General features: G+C 34.7%; 1 protein-coding gene across 6 annotated transcripts in view; it reads left to right on the forward strand.

Annotated features, from left to right (window-relative positions):
• The window catches only part of ANLN (anillin, actin binding protein), a 107,794-nt gene that overhangs the window by 67,944 nt on the left and 25,934 nt on the right, over positions 1-13,916 (forward strand). For 5 of the 6 annotated variants that reach the window (XM_037510222.2, XM_037510234.2, XM_037510227.2 and 2 more), the window contains exons 8-18: positions 1,848-1,971; positions 5,926-6,036; positions 6,733-6,971; positions 7,651-7,796; positions 8,068-8,215; positions 8,624-8,759; positions 9,399-9,581; positions 11,245-11,371; positions 12,554-12,602; positions 12,814-12,870; positions 13,469-13,507. In XM_037510222.2, the coding sequence (XP_037366119.1) occupies positions 1,848-1,971; positions 5,926-6,036; positions 6,733-6,971; positions 7,651-7,796; positions 8,068-8,215; positions 8,624-8,759; positions 9,399-9,581; positions 11,245-11,371; positions 12,554-12,602; positions 12,814-12,870; positions 13,469-13,507 (1,359 nt within the window). The remainder of the gene's footprint in view (positions 1-1,847; positions 1,972-5,925; positions 6,037-6,732; positions 6,972-7,650; positions 7,797-8,067; positions 8,216-8,623; positions 8,760-9,398; positions 9,582-11,244; positions 11,372-12,553; positions 12,603-12,813; positions 12,871-13,468; positions 13,508-13,916) is intronic. The other variant, XM_037510226.2, reaches the window with a different exon arrangement.

The following is a 13,916-nucleotide window of genomic DNA, read 5'->3' on the forward strand; positions in this document are numbered from 1 at the left end:
ATGTAGACTTTGCATTTTCTCAAATGTGGCCATATTTTCAGATTTCATTGCCATTGCTTGTTTTTCTTATCTTTGTGATGAACTCCTGCTTCATTAAGAATAGATCAAACTTTAATCCTCTCTGAAATGCTTTATTTGACCCTTTTTTTAGGAACCTCTCATTTTTGTCAATCATATCATCTTGTATTTACCTCAATTGCAATAATTTTCTTCCTGTAATTGCTTTAACTTTGCCCCTGTATGACAACCTAGTCCATCTTTGTATTCTTAGTGTTTGGCTCATAGAAGGAGCTCAGTAAATTTGTATTTCAAGGAAGGAAGGCATGTGCTAATCCTCTGTATCAGCATAGCACAAACTATTAACTGTCATCATAAACAAAGACAATGCTTTTCCCCTCCATCTCACACACATTCCCTTTCTTTGCCTCCTTTTCATCCTAACTCTTCTAGGAGAGCTGTCACTTCCAATTTTTCTCCTCCCTTCTTGATCTCTCTATTCAGGCTCTCACCACTACCTACTCCATGGACCACTGCCCTTACTGAGCGATTTTCAACAATCAGTATTCAGGCCTTTAACTTGGCCTTTTAGAGCATTTGACATACTGGTCACTCTTCTGTCTGAAGCTGGTTTTGATTGGCAGTGTATCATATTTTTTTTTTTAAAGATTTATTTATTTATGCATACAATAACTGGGATATAGGCCAGAGGTACAGGGGGTGAGAGGATTCACCAGAGACAGAGTGGGGAACAGAACAGGAAGATTGACTGAAATACACCTCTAAGGATTGACTGTCTCTCCAGTGGGAGAGACAGGAGAGGTCTGCTGTGCCATGTGGGTTAGCACCCTGGCTGCCTGGGGATCAAACTTATGTGGTGCTGTAGTGGCTGAGGATAGCTTCATAGTGCTGCAACTTAGCCCCTTGTGCCACCAAGGAGGCCCCCGGTGTATCATTTCTCACAGCTCTCCTTCCACAACTCTGGAATTGTATAGAGCAACATTTCTTAAATTCTTTTGTGCTAAATAATTTCTTATAAATTTGTAGAATTCCTCTCCAGACAGTTGCACACATGCTTGTATAGAAAATTCTAATATGGTAACAGGGACTTTGCCAATTACTAGCTTGTATATACAATTTACTTAACTCTTCTGTTTCTTGGCTTTCTAATCTATAAAATGGGGATTATAGTATACCTAACTCACAGGGTTATTGAGAGGATTAAGTGCAGCAAAAATGCAAAATATTTAGAAAGATGACTGGTACATGTTAAACTCAATGTAAGTATTGGTTTCTATTATTCTTACTTTGTTATTTCTACTATTGCTTTAATCATAAAGTCTTTTCAGAAATAAGCAATGAATGTTTCTCTTCTATAGCCTTGTAAATGATTGAGAAAAGACTCAGATAAGGGAATTGCTTTTCTTTTTTCCTTTCCTGCCAATCTGTTTTTGTTCTTTGTTTTCTTTGCATTTTATCCACTGAGTTAACAGGTAAGTAAAGTCCTGATATAAGAACTGCCACTAGATTTTATAGATATAGGATAAGGTAAGTCATATAGAGGGAACTGTTTTTCACAGTATGTGTGCTTTTACTTTAATTGGTTTATTTAAAACTGATGTCTGGTAAGAATTTTCATTCTCTCTTGCCTTTTAGTTGCTAACAAGGAAATTACCAAAGATATCAAACTAACTCTGAGGGCTTATGTGTTCTAAGCATGGCTGGATCTTTCACATATAGTATCTGTTTGATTAGAAGAGGCTTATGTGGAATAATGGCTCTTGTTTCATTTAATAACATGTAAAAAGACAATTTGAGATATAAAATATTTTTTCATTTGCTTTTTGCAGGAAATTCACTGTCAGAACACTCCCCTCAAAAAACAAGTTGTTTCAAATACCCAATCACTTGCCAAAACAGAAAAAGTGACAGGAAGTCCAACACCTACAAAACCTTCTACTACAGAGCCTACAGGTTAGCATTTTCTATTTATGCTTCACTTAAGATGCAGTTTTCAGTCTACTATAGTTTTTGCAATTGGATTGGAAAGCAGAAATGCTGCTTTAATGTAAAAAAAGTCATTTCCACACACTTTTTCATTTCTAGCCATGCAAATATACTCAAGTGAGAACTCATAACCCTTGATGGGAGTATGTTACTATAATTTTTTTGGTGAAAAAAATCAGTAAAATCTATTAAATTATAATGTATATATTCTTTGTATGTATTTTATAAATTATAAAGTGTGTATGTATATATATATATATATATATATATTTTTTTTTTTTTTTCCCTCGCCGACGGCCGGGGAACTAACCAGCGCTGCAAAGGCTGCGGGCAGCCTCGCAGCCCAGCGCGCAACCACTGCGCCACCAGGGGAGGCCCTAAAGTATATATGTTTTGATTCAACTTTGCAAGTATTTCTATAAGTTGAATTCTTAGAACTAGTGTGCAAAGAGGGATGTACAGAGATTAATTGTAGTATCATTTGTAATAGTAATAAGATTTAAATAATCTAAATGCACACTTATCAGTAGAAGACTTTTTTAATAAATCATGCTAAATCTATGTGATCAAATATTATGTAACTGCTTAAATTAAGACTAGGTTTTGTATATAATAATATTTAAGGTATCTAGATTCTTAAAAATTGTTTTTAATTGCAGTAAAAACACATTACTAAAATTTTTAAGTGTACACTTAAGTAGCATTAAGTGTATTCACATTGTTGTAAAATAGATGTCCAGAATTTTTCATGTTGTAAAACTGAAACTATATCCATTAAATAACAGCTCCCCATTAACCTCTCAAGCCAGCCTATGGTAATCACCATTCTGTTACTTTGTATTTGACTACTTTAGATAACTTCATCTAAGTATAGTCATAAGGTATTTGACTTTTTATGACTAGCTTATTTAATTTGGCATAACATTCTCAAGATCTATCTGGGTTGTAGAATGTGACTGGATGGCCTTACCTTAGAAAGGCTGAATAATATTCCATTGTGTACATATACTCCCTTTTGTTTATTCATTATCCCTCCATAGATTTGTGGCTATTGTGAATAGTGCACATGGATGTGCAACTATCTTCAAGATCCTACTTTAGATTCTTTTGGATACATACCCAGAAGTGGGATTGCTTCATGATACAATGGTTCTATTTTTAGTATTAGGAGTAATCATTGGGCCTCCCCCGTGGCACAGCAGTTGCTGGGTTGCGAAGCTGCCCGTGGCCTCTGCGGCGCCGTTTCGATCCCCGGCTGCTCCCCGGCCACCAGAGGAGGGTCCCACATGGCGTGCAGACCTCTCCTGCCGCCCACTGCTCCCCTCAGCAGTGTACTTCGGTCCTTCTGCCTGCTCTGCTCCCCGCTCTGGCTCTGGTGAATTCTCTCACCCTCCTGCGCTTCTGACTGTACCCAGTGCATGTATAAACAAACAAACAAATAAATAAAACATGCCTCTATAAAAAAAAAAATGCATTTAAAAAAGAAGTAATCATACTGTTTTCCATACATAGCAGTCACTATTTTATAATCTTACCAACAATGCACAAAGGTTCCAATTTTTCCATGTCTTTGCTAACACTTGTTAATTTCTGTCTTTTTGATAGTAACCCTCCTAATGGGTGTGAAGTGTTAGCTCATATGGTTTTTATTTGTATTTCTCTTAGTCATAGTGATATATATACTTGTTGGCCATTTGTATATCATCCTTGGAGAAATGTCTACCCAAGTCCTTTGCCCATTTTTATTTGATTTTTGATTATTGAAATGTAGGTTTTTTAATATATTCTCTATAATCCCCTGTCAGATATATGATTTGCAAATATTGTGTCTCATTCCATAGTTTCCCTTTTCATTCTCTTAATTGTGTCTTCTGATATAAAAACTATTTTTTTTTTAAAGCTGTGTAAGTTTGATGTCCCATTTGTCTATTCTGCTTTCATTGCCTGTGCTTTTGGTGTCTTCCCCAAGAAATCACCAAATCAAATATCTTGAAATTTTGTTCTGTTTTCTTCTATGAGTTTTACAGTTTTAAGGTTTACATTTAGATCTTTAATCCATCTTTTAAAAATTTTTTAAAAAGATTTATTTATTTATGTATACAAGAACTGGGGTAGAGGCTATAGGGGTGGGGGATGAGAGAATTCACTAGAGACAGAGTGGAGAAGAGAACAGGCAGATCTACTGAAATACGCTGCAGAGGGGAGCAGTGGGTGAGACAGGAGAGGTCTGCCATGCCGTGTGGGTAGCTCCCTGGCCGGGGATCAAATTCTTGCTGCAGAGGCTGCGGGCAGCTTCATAGGTAGCACCACCAGGGATGCCCTTTTAATCCATCTTGAGTCAAGTTTTATGTATGATGTCAGGGTTCAACTTCATTTTTTTGCATATGAATATCTAGTTTTTCCTACATCATTTATTGAAGAGAAGGTTCTTTGACAACGTTGTCAAAGATCATTTGACCATATATGTGAGGTTTTATTTCTAAGCTCTTTATTCTAGTCCATGTATATATTTGTCTTTGTTAGTACCATAATGTTGTGATTAATACAGTTTTGTAATACATTTTGAAATCAGGAAATGTCAGTCTCCTGTGTTGTTCAGAATTATTTTGGATGTTAAGTGTCCCTGGATGTTTCACATGAATTTCAGGATGTACTTTTTTATTTCTTAAAAAATTGTTGTTGGGATTTATAAGGAACTATGTTGAATCCATAGATTGCTTTGAATATCGTTGCTATGTTAACGGTGTCATGTATTTCAATCCATAAGCACAGGATTTTTCAGTCTATTTGTGTCTTCTATAATATCTTTCAGCAATGTTTTGTAGTGTACAAGTCTAATACCTACTTGATTAGTTTATTTTTATTTTTTATTTTATTTTACTTTTTTAAAGATTTATTTATTTATTTATACAAGCACTGGGTACAGTCAGAAGCACGGGAGGGTGAGAGAATTCACCAGAGCCAGAGCTGGGAACAGAACAGGCAGACCGACGAAGTACACTGCTGAGGGGAGCAGTGGGTGCGGCAGGAGAGGTCTGTGTGCCATGTGGGGCCCTCCCTGGTGGCTGGGGATTGAACCGGCGCTGCAGAGGCTGTGGGCAGCTTTGCAGCCCAGAGCTCAACTGCTGCGCCACCAGGGGATGCCCCTACTTGATTAGCTTTATTCCTAACATTTAATTCTGTCTGATGCTCTTGTAAGTAGAAGTTTTCTTCATTTCCATTTCAGATAGTTCATTGTAAGTGTATAGAAATACAACTGATTCTTGTATCTTGAATTTTAGATCCTGCATCTTTGCTGAATGTGTTTATTAGATATCTGTGACCAGAGATAATTTTACTTTTTAAAATTTGGATGCTTTTAATTACTCTCTCTAGCCTGTGACTCTAACTAGGATTTCCAAAGCTATGTTGAATAAAGGTGATGAGAGTGGGCATCCTTGTTTTGTTCCTCATCTTAGAGAAAAAGCTTTTAGTTTTCTACCTTTTAGTATAAATTAGCTGTGGGCTTTTCATATCTGGCCTTTATTATGTTGTGGTTTCCCTCTATTACTAGTTTTAGTGCTTTTATCTATGCTTTTTTAAAAAGTGAAATAAATTTGAGATGATCACATAGTATGATCACTTTCTGATAAAACAAAAGTATATACACATCCATACATATATACACACTTAGAGACAAAAACTGGAAGAACAATAGCCTGATGATACTTTTGTTTCCTTTCTCACTTGGTGGGAGGCAGAAATGAGAAATAAAAGAGCATGGGTATTTGGAGAGATTCTTTATGTATTTCTAGATTTGAACATTTTAAAACAAATGCTGTTTTTTATTTATAGTTAGGAAAAAAGACATTAAGATTTCTTATCTGAAAATTTCTAGTTTCTTTCATTTATTCATATGGTTGTTCTTAAATTTTTTTTTAGGTCTCACTGAATGTGAAATGACCAAGTCTAGCCCTTTGAAAATAACATTGTTTTTAGAAGAGAAGAAGTCCTTAAATGTAACTTCAGACCCAAAGGTTGAGCAGCAGACTGGTTGGTTTTTTTCTTTTTTTCTTATTCATTCTGGAAACATTATAAGAAATAATATATTGGTGAAAGCACATATTTAGTTTTATATTCTGTACTTAAAATATCTTGTGATTTTATAATATAAAAATTAGAAGAAAATCCTCTAGTTTCTACACAGATATAGGACTGTTAATAGTTGTTTTTAGGTCAAAGAACACTATGAGAATCTGATTAAGGCCATCACTCACTTACATTGGGAGAGAAAATTAATATTTAGATCTCTTCCATACTCTGCAGATACTCTTAGAGCTTATTTATGAGTGTTGCCCTAAGTGATGTTAATAATTTCTTATTATTGCTTACCATGTAAAGGGCAGCTGTCAACAAGAGAAAGTTATTTGAAAGAACATTTTTTTTGGTTAGTCTGAAGCTTCTGGCCACTATCTTTCTACTGAGTTTTTCCTTAATATTCTTTCTTACAGCTTTGAATTAGCTTTTGATAGTGTCAACATCCATTGCTTGGAAATGTTATTGGAACTTTGTAAATAATTTTGGTTTCATATGCCAGTATTATTTTTTTGTTTGCTTTTTGAGGAGGTGCATTTTCTTAGAGTTTTTTCCTCTTAATTTAGTAAGCATATGAATGTTAAGTCTTCTTTGTTATCCCTTTAATTCTTAAAGGTCTGAATTATAGTATCCATCTGTTGAAATATTTTTCAGAAGTGGTACGTGAAATTGAGATGAGTGTGGATGATGATGATGATATCAATAGTTCCAAAGTAATCAATGACATCTTCAGTGATGTACTAGAGGAAGGTGAACTGGATGTGGAAAAGAGCCAAGGGGAGATGGATCAAGCAGAAGCAGAAAGCAATGAGGAACAGGAAGATGGACTGAATATCTCCTCAATGTCTCTGCTTGCTCCATTAGCACAGACAGTTGGTGTGGTAAGTCCAGAGGTAAGAAAAGATTAAATAATAAGCATTGGGCATAGAGAAACTGAGGAGTAGTGGAATTCCTTTCTGTTTTAGTTGATACATGGAGATTTAGCACTCAGTATTCAAGGGGATTATGCAAACCTGATGTTCTCTTAAGAGAGAATTATAAACTCTGCAGTGGTTTCCTATGATCTTAGATTCCCAAGTATAACATGGCTTCAAAGGCCAGATATTTGGACCCAAATCTTGACTGTGCCATGTGCTGACAATTTATTGGCCAAGTTATTTAACATCTTTACACAGTTCCCTTATCAGTTAATTTGGTTTAAAAGTAATACCTACATCATAGGGTTCATGTGACTTTTAAACCATATTAGGATATTAATATTTAGCACCTGACAGATGACTTTTATTGAGAGCTATTATTGTTAGCTGTCACCTTAAACTGAATAAATGCATCTGTTTGAAAATTGATTTAATTAGAAATGTTTTTTTAAAAAGTGTTATAAGTGTAGGTTCTAGCTATCTATAAACTTTCATTTATTCATTTACTTCTTCGGAATTTATTTTGCCTTATTTTTATGATAAGTCAATTGACTTTTGGGTGTTTGTTTCTTAAAAGAATTAATTCAGTTACTCAGAATGATCAGAATCAGTGTCATCCATAAAATCTACTAATGTCTGATGTACTGTCCTACAGAGTTTTATTTCCTCTCCTCGAATGGAATTGAAAGACACCAGCATAAGTGATGAAAGTCCAAAGCCAGGAAAATTCCAAAGAACCCGTGTCCCTCGAGCTGAGTCTGGTGACAGCATCAGTTCAGAAGATCCTGATCTTCTTTATAGGTAAGAACATTTTTGGAAGGCATTCACTCAATAAAGGTTACAGTTTAAATTGACATAATAAGTTGTATTATTATTTATAATCATGTTATTGATAATTCATCTGTGTTAAACTTTGGAATAACTTTTGTCACCCTCTCTTTCACCAAATGGCATTTTCCATTCTGGTGAAGTGTTTTACAATGCCAGTACCAAATACTGATGATATATTCAGTAGAGGATAGGGCTCAATATATTGCTGGATTTTTAATAGATTATGACTTATTTCCTGAAGCATTGATGCATATAGATCTCAACGATTCAAAGAAACAGAACGTCCTTCAATAAAGCAGGTGATCATTCGGAAGGAAGATATTACATCAAAATTGGATGAAAACAGGGGTGCCTTTTCTACTCAAGTTAATATCAAACAGAAAATGCAGGTATGTGCTTCTGTACCAATCTGTGGAAAGGGGATTTGAAGTGTTTCCTATACTGGATTGTGAGCTTTTAGAGGACAAGTGCCTTATTCATCTCTTGCCCTGAGTGACTAGAACAGTGTCTCATGCTTAGTGGCTTAGTAAATCACTCTTGAATTCAGTTTAAATGAGAAAAGTCTTTTTTTATGAGTTAAGTGTTTTCGTAAGGAGTACTTATGGCTTAATTATTTTAGTCTCTTAAATGTTTTTGGTGAATAGTCTAGAACTTGAAAAGTAAAGCTATAACATTTTTTACTTCATTCTCTGTAAATTCTGGAAATTATCCAATCAGATTAGTTAGAATTAAAGTTTAAATAAATTAAAATATTAATAATTTAAAATGTTTTTTTCCCCTCTCATTCGTTTCATTAGGAACTCAATAATGAAATAAATTTGCAGCAGACAGTGATCTATCAGGCTAGCCAAGCTCTTAACTGCTGCATTGATGAGGAGCATGGGAAAGGGTCACTAGAAGAAGCTGAAGCGGAAAGACTTCTTCTAATTGCAAGTATGTGTAGTACACCTGAAACAATTCCTTCAACTCAGAAAAAACTCATTTTGTTCAGTATATTTAGAAACTTCTTTTAGAGAAAGGCCCTTTTTTGAAGAATCTATTTCAGTTGATCTGCTTTTTGTTTCATATGCCATAAGATTTTTGGTACATGTGAAAATTAAATGTAGTTTGCATGAGAGGTGAAGCAACTGCAATGCTTTTGAAGAGATATAGCTGTGAAGAATATGGCAAAGATGAGTATATGGCTATATTGTTGCAGGTACACACATACATGTATGTATATACATATGCTCTCACTGTATTTATCTATATATAGCTAAAAAATGTATGTGGATTTTATTGTGTTTGTATGAGTGGTAATAGACTGAAAGGGCATGTTGGGGAGGCGAGATTATATATTACATGAGAAAACTGACCAAAAGTTTAAGTATTAAATTATAAGGACTTGGAAAACAGAAGTAAAGATTTATCCAACCCTCTACCATTTGTTTGTGTAAAAAATAGTTATTGATTTTGTTGTTGGTCTTATGTGTACTTGCCACATCAGTACATTTTCTTGGATTAGAATTGTTTCTCATTTAGAACAGTCTTATTTTTAATGCTTGGTATATTGCTTTGCATATTTCTACATAGCTGAGAAAAGAACACTTTTGATTGATGAATTAAATAAATTGAAGAATGAAGGGCCTCAGAGGAAGAATAAAATCAGTCCTATATCTCAGAGTGAATTTGCCCCATCTAAAGGATCAGTGACTTTGTCAGAAATCCGCTTGCCTCTAAAAGCAGATTTTGTCTGCAGTACAGTTCAGAAACCAGGTATGGTGATTTTTATTTGCATTACTGGTAGATCACATATTTAATTATGAACCTCTGCTACATTGAAATCGTGCAAATGGGAATAAGATCATACATAAAGATGTAAAGCTGTATTCTTGGGCCTTCAGTTCCTTTTATAAACATGTGTATAATAGTAACTAAGGGGAAATTTCATACATGGTGTTACTGATCTATACAGTAAGCAGGGTTCAACTGAAAATAGTCTAATTAAACATAATTTTGAACAAAATATATTTTCATAAGATGAGGTATTCTGACACAGCAGGTCGTTCAGCTTTCATTAGTTAATTTTATTTTGAGCAGCATAGGGGCATCTTAAAAGAACTTATTTTACTTAGTTGATTTTATTTAAAATTCACCGCATTTTAGAAATTTTTTCTATAAATCCTGACTTACTGGTTATGGGAGTAAAGAGTGGAGACAATGATGATACTGCTATTGAAATTTTATTCCCTTTCCCCTTCTAGGTTGAATAAGTAAACTTTTCTAAACTGTGTAACCCACTAAAATTCATATATAAGCAGAGGGGTTAAGGAGAACATGCTATCAGGATCCGAAAGCAGGGCTGGGTAATTATAGCAAGGATAATACAGTTCAAATTTGGACAAGTTTTTCTCTAACATTTGTTTAAATTTTTTTTTTTTTTTTTTTTTTATAGAGGCATGTTTATTTATTTATTTATTTATTTGTTTGTTTGTTTTTGTTTATACATGCACTGGGTACAGTCAGAAGTGCGGGAGGGTGAGAGAATTCACCAGAGCCAGAGCGGGAAGCAGAGCAGGCAGAAGGACCGAAGTACACTGCTGAGGGGAGCAGCGGGCGGCAGGAGAGGTCTGCGCGCCATGTGGGACCCTCGCTGGTGGCCGGGGAGCAGCCGGGGATCGAACCGGCGCCGCCGAGGCCGCGGGCAGCTTCGCAACCCAGTGCTCAACCGCTGCGCCACCGGGGAGGCCCTAAATTTTTATTTATGTGAAACATTCTTTTTGAGGGAAAAGAGGGCTAGATGGAGGTGAAAAGTGATTTTCAAGGTATAGGGAAAGTGAAGAATGGAGATCTTTAGAATTAGAGCATCAATATAGGAATGAGATAACTTATGTTCTAATTCTTGCTGTGTGATTTTGGTGGAGTGGGCAGATATCTATTGCTGATTTAGTGTGTACCTTTAGATAAAGAATTACTTAATGAAAGATAATGGAGAAATGGTTTATTTTTATTAAAATTTATCACTGGGTTACTTTCACAGAAATGTGGATTTTAATCTCACTTTTGAAAAAAACATTTTGCCATTTTGAGGCACATGTTATTTGCATAGAATTAGGGGTTAATAGTTGAAATTGAGGGAGCAGAAGTTGAGGGATGTGGAGGGAAGTTATTTCAGTTCACATAACTGGAAGAGAACTATTCCATGGTTCATTCTATGGTTGTTTATGTCTTAAGACTTTTTTGTGTCTAGAAAGTAGATTTTAGTCATTTAAAAATAAATTTTATATAAATTTTCCCCATCCAAAGGATCAATATTTTGTCAGAAATCTGCCTGCCTCTAAGAGCAGATTTTGTCTGCAGTACAGTTTGAAACCAGGTATGATCTTCCAGAATGCTGATTTAACTTGTACTTATTATATAATGTGATTACTTCTTACAGATGCAGCAAATTACTATTTCTTAATTATACTAAAAGCAGGAGCTGAAAATATGGTAGCCACACCTTTAGCAAGTACTTCAAACTCTCTTAATGGTGATGCTTTGACATTCAGTACTACATTTACTATGTAAGTGAATTTGACTTTTGGTGGTTCAGAAACATATTTCTTTGAAACTTAATATATTCTTTTTATAAGGACAAATAACTAAGTTTTCAATTTGTTGGCTTAATTCTTTGTTTTTCATCTTTCCAGTAAGTAGCACATTTCTTCTTTGTAACTATAGGTGTTTGTGGTTTGACGTATATATATGCAAACACTTTATATGTAGATATAAAAAAAAATCTGGAGCATAATTTTTAAATATATGCTTTAAATCTCATGTATTTCATATTTAATCTCAATGAAAAGACATTCATAGGTAGTGTCACGGATTTATTTTAGAGTAAGAGAGTAAAAATTCAGTTTGAAAAGACAATTTATTGAAGGTCTTGAGTTGTGAAATACTAAAGAAAATATTTGAACTTTTATAAAGGAAATAAATAAAATTTCTTTACCTTTTTTTATTATTTAATGTCTTATAAGTATTTTTTTTTTTAAGATTTTATTTATTTATGCACCCAAGAGCTGGGGTACAGGCCAGAGATGCGGGGGGTGAGAGGATTCACCAGAGACAGAGTGGAAAACAGAACAGGCAGACTGACTGAAATACACTGCTAAGGGGAGCAGTGGGGGAGACAGGAGAGGTCTGCTGCACCATGTGGGTTTCTTCCTGGCTGGCCGGGAATTGAACTCATGCTACAGAGGCCATGGATTGCTTCATAGTGCGTTGCCTAACCCCTTGCGCCACCAGGGAGGCCCAGCTTATAAGTATTGTATTTAATTAAAAATGCAGTGAATTATTTTCCTCTCAGAGTGTTGTAACAGTATTTGTGGTATCTTTCTTATGTCATAACATGGGGTGTTTTTTTTTTTTTTGAGAGGGTTGATTTTTTTTTTTTTTTTAGATTTATTTATTTATACAAGCACTGGGGTACAGGCCAGAGGCGGGGGAGGGTGAGAGAATCCACCAGAGACAGAGCAGGGAGCAGAACAGGCAGAAGGACCGAAATACACTGCTGAGGGAAACAGCAGGCGTGACAGGAGAGGTCCATCATGCCAATGTGGGAATCTCCCCAGCCAGGCGGGAATTGAACTGGCACTGCAGAGGCTGTGGACAGTTTCACAGTGCTGCGCTCAACCCGCTGCACCACTGGGGAGGCCCATAACTTGGTTATTTTTAAAATTTTATTTAATGCTTTATTTTTACAGGCAAGATGTGTCCAATGACTTTGAAATAAATATTGAAGTTTACAGCTTGGTAAGCAATTAGAACCTTCAAAAATAACTAGTAATGTATTGTTTTTGCTAATTTCTATTATTGCTTTTAGATTGTTTTTTGCTATTCTAAGGCCTATGCCTTCCCATACACATTTAAGATAAACTTATCTATGTCTACAGAAGTAACTAATGGTGTATTTTTCTTAAAGATAGCAGATTTTAAGCTAACTGTATTTTGGTTTTGTGTGTAGGTACAAAAGAAAGATTCCTCAGGTCCTGATAAGAAGAAAAAAGCATACAAATCCAAGGTGAAAAGAAAAGAAACCAGTAAAAATATTATAAGCAGAAATACTACCCATCATATTAAGTATATGTACAGTTTTTAGTGTTTATGAAATTTTTAGATCATTCTTATATCTCGAATTTCTAGACACTGTATTTAATAGGCATGAATATTGAAAGTAAACTTAGCAGTGAAATGATCATAACCTTAAGTATAAGACACTGATACATTCAAATTAGTTAATTCTATTTTCTCTACATTTACTTGACAACTAACTTTTAACCTTTTAAACTTTTCTCAAACCTTTTCTCTGAACTCTTACCAAGTCATCTAAGCCAGTGCAAAAATGTTGTGGTCAAGTGTAAGGAATATCCTGTGTCAGAATGAGGAATAGAATGTCTAGCTTGATTTCTGGCCTTCCTGATCTTTGTTCTTTTGTGCTTTTTCCAAGTCATCATTTAAACTAATTTTATTTTAGCTCTAACAAAAAAAGGTATGATGTATGAGTAGTCCTAATAAAAAATTAAAGTATAATGTATTTATATTTAAGAATTATTTTTTATATGGCAATATCTTAGCATCAAAATGTTCAATAGGAAATATACTGTCATCTTTTTTTCTAGGCTATTACTCCAAAACGACTTCTCACATCTATAACTACAGTAAGTTTTTTAAAAAATTGACCTCTCTTAGGAAATGTTAATCTTATTCAAAAGATTGTAAGTTGATTAACCAATTTTAGACACTTAGCATTATAGAAATCTTTAAAATATGCTGATGGTGAAGAATAGGGAATCTGGTATTTGCATAGGAAAAAATAATTTTCTCTGAAATGTGTTCTTGCATTATTAAAAAGTTATGTTTTTAGGGCCTCTCCTGGTGGTGCAGTGGTTGAGCGCTGGGCTGCGAGGTTGCCCGCAGCTTCTGCAGCGCCAGTTCGTTCCCTGGCTGCAGGCGAGGGTCCCACAAAAAAAAAAAAAAAAAAAAAAAAAAAAGTTTTGTTTTTAATATTTAAGTTTCTATAGCAAATAAAAGAATAGCATGTTTATTTTTCATACTTTTTTTTTTTTT

Source organism: Talpa occidentalis, unplaced genomic scaffold (assembly GCF_014898055.3).
Source record: "Talpa occidentalis isolate TD23 unplaced genomic scaffold, MPIMG_talOcc4v2.1, whole genome shotgun sequence".
Lineage (NCBI taxonomy): Eukaryota > Metazoa > Chordata > Mammalia > Eulipotyphla > Talpidae > Talpa > Talpa occidentalis.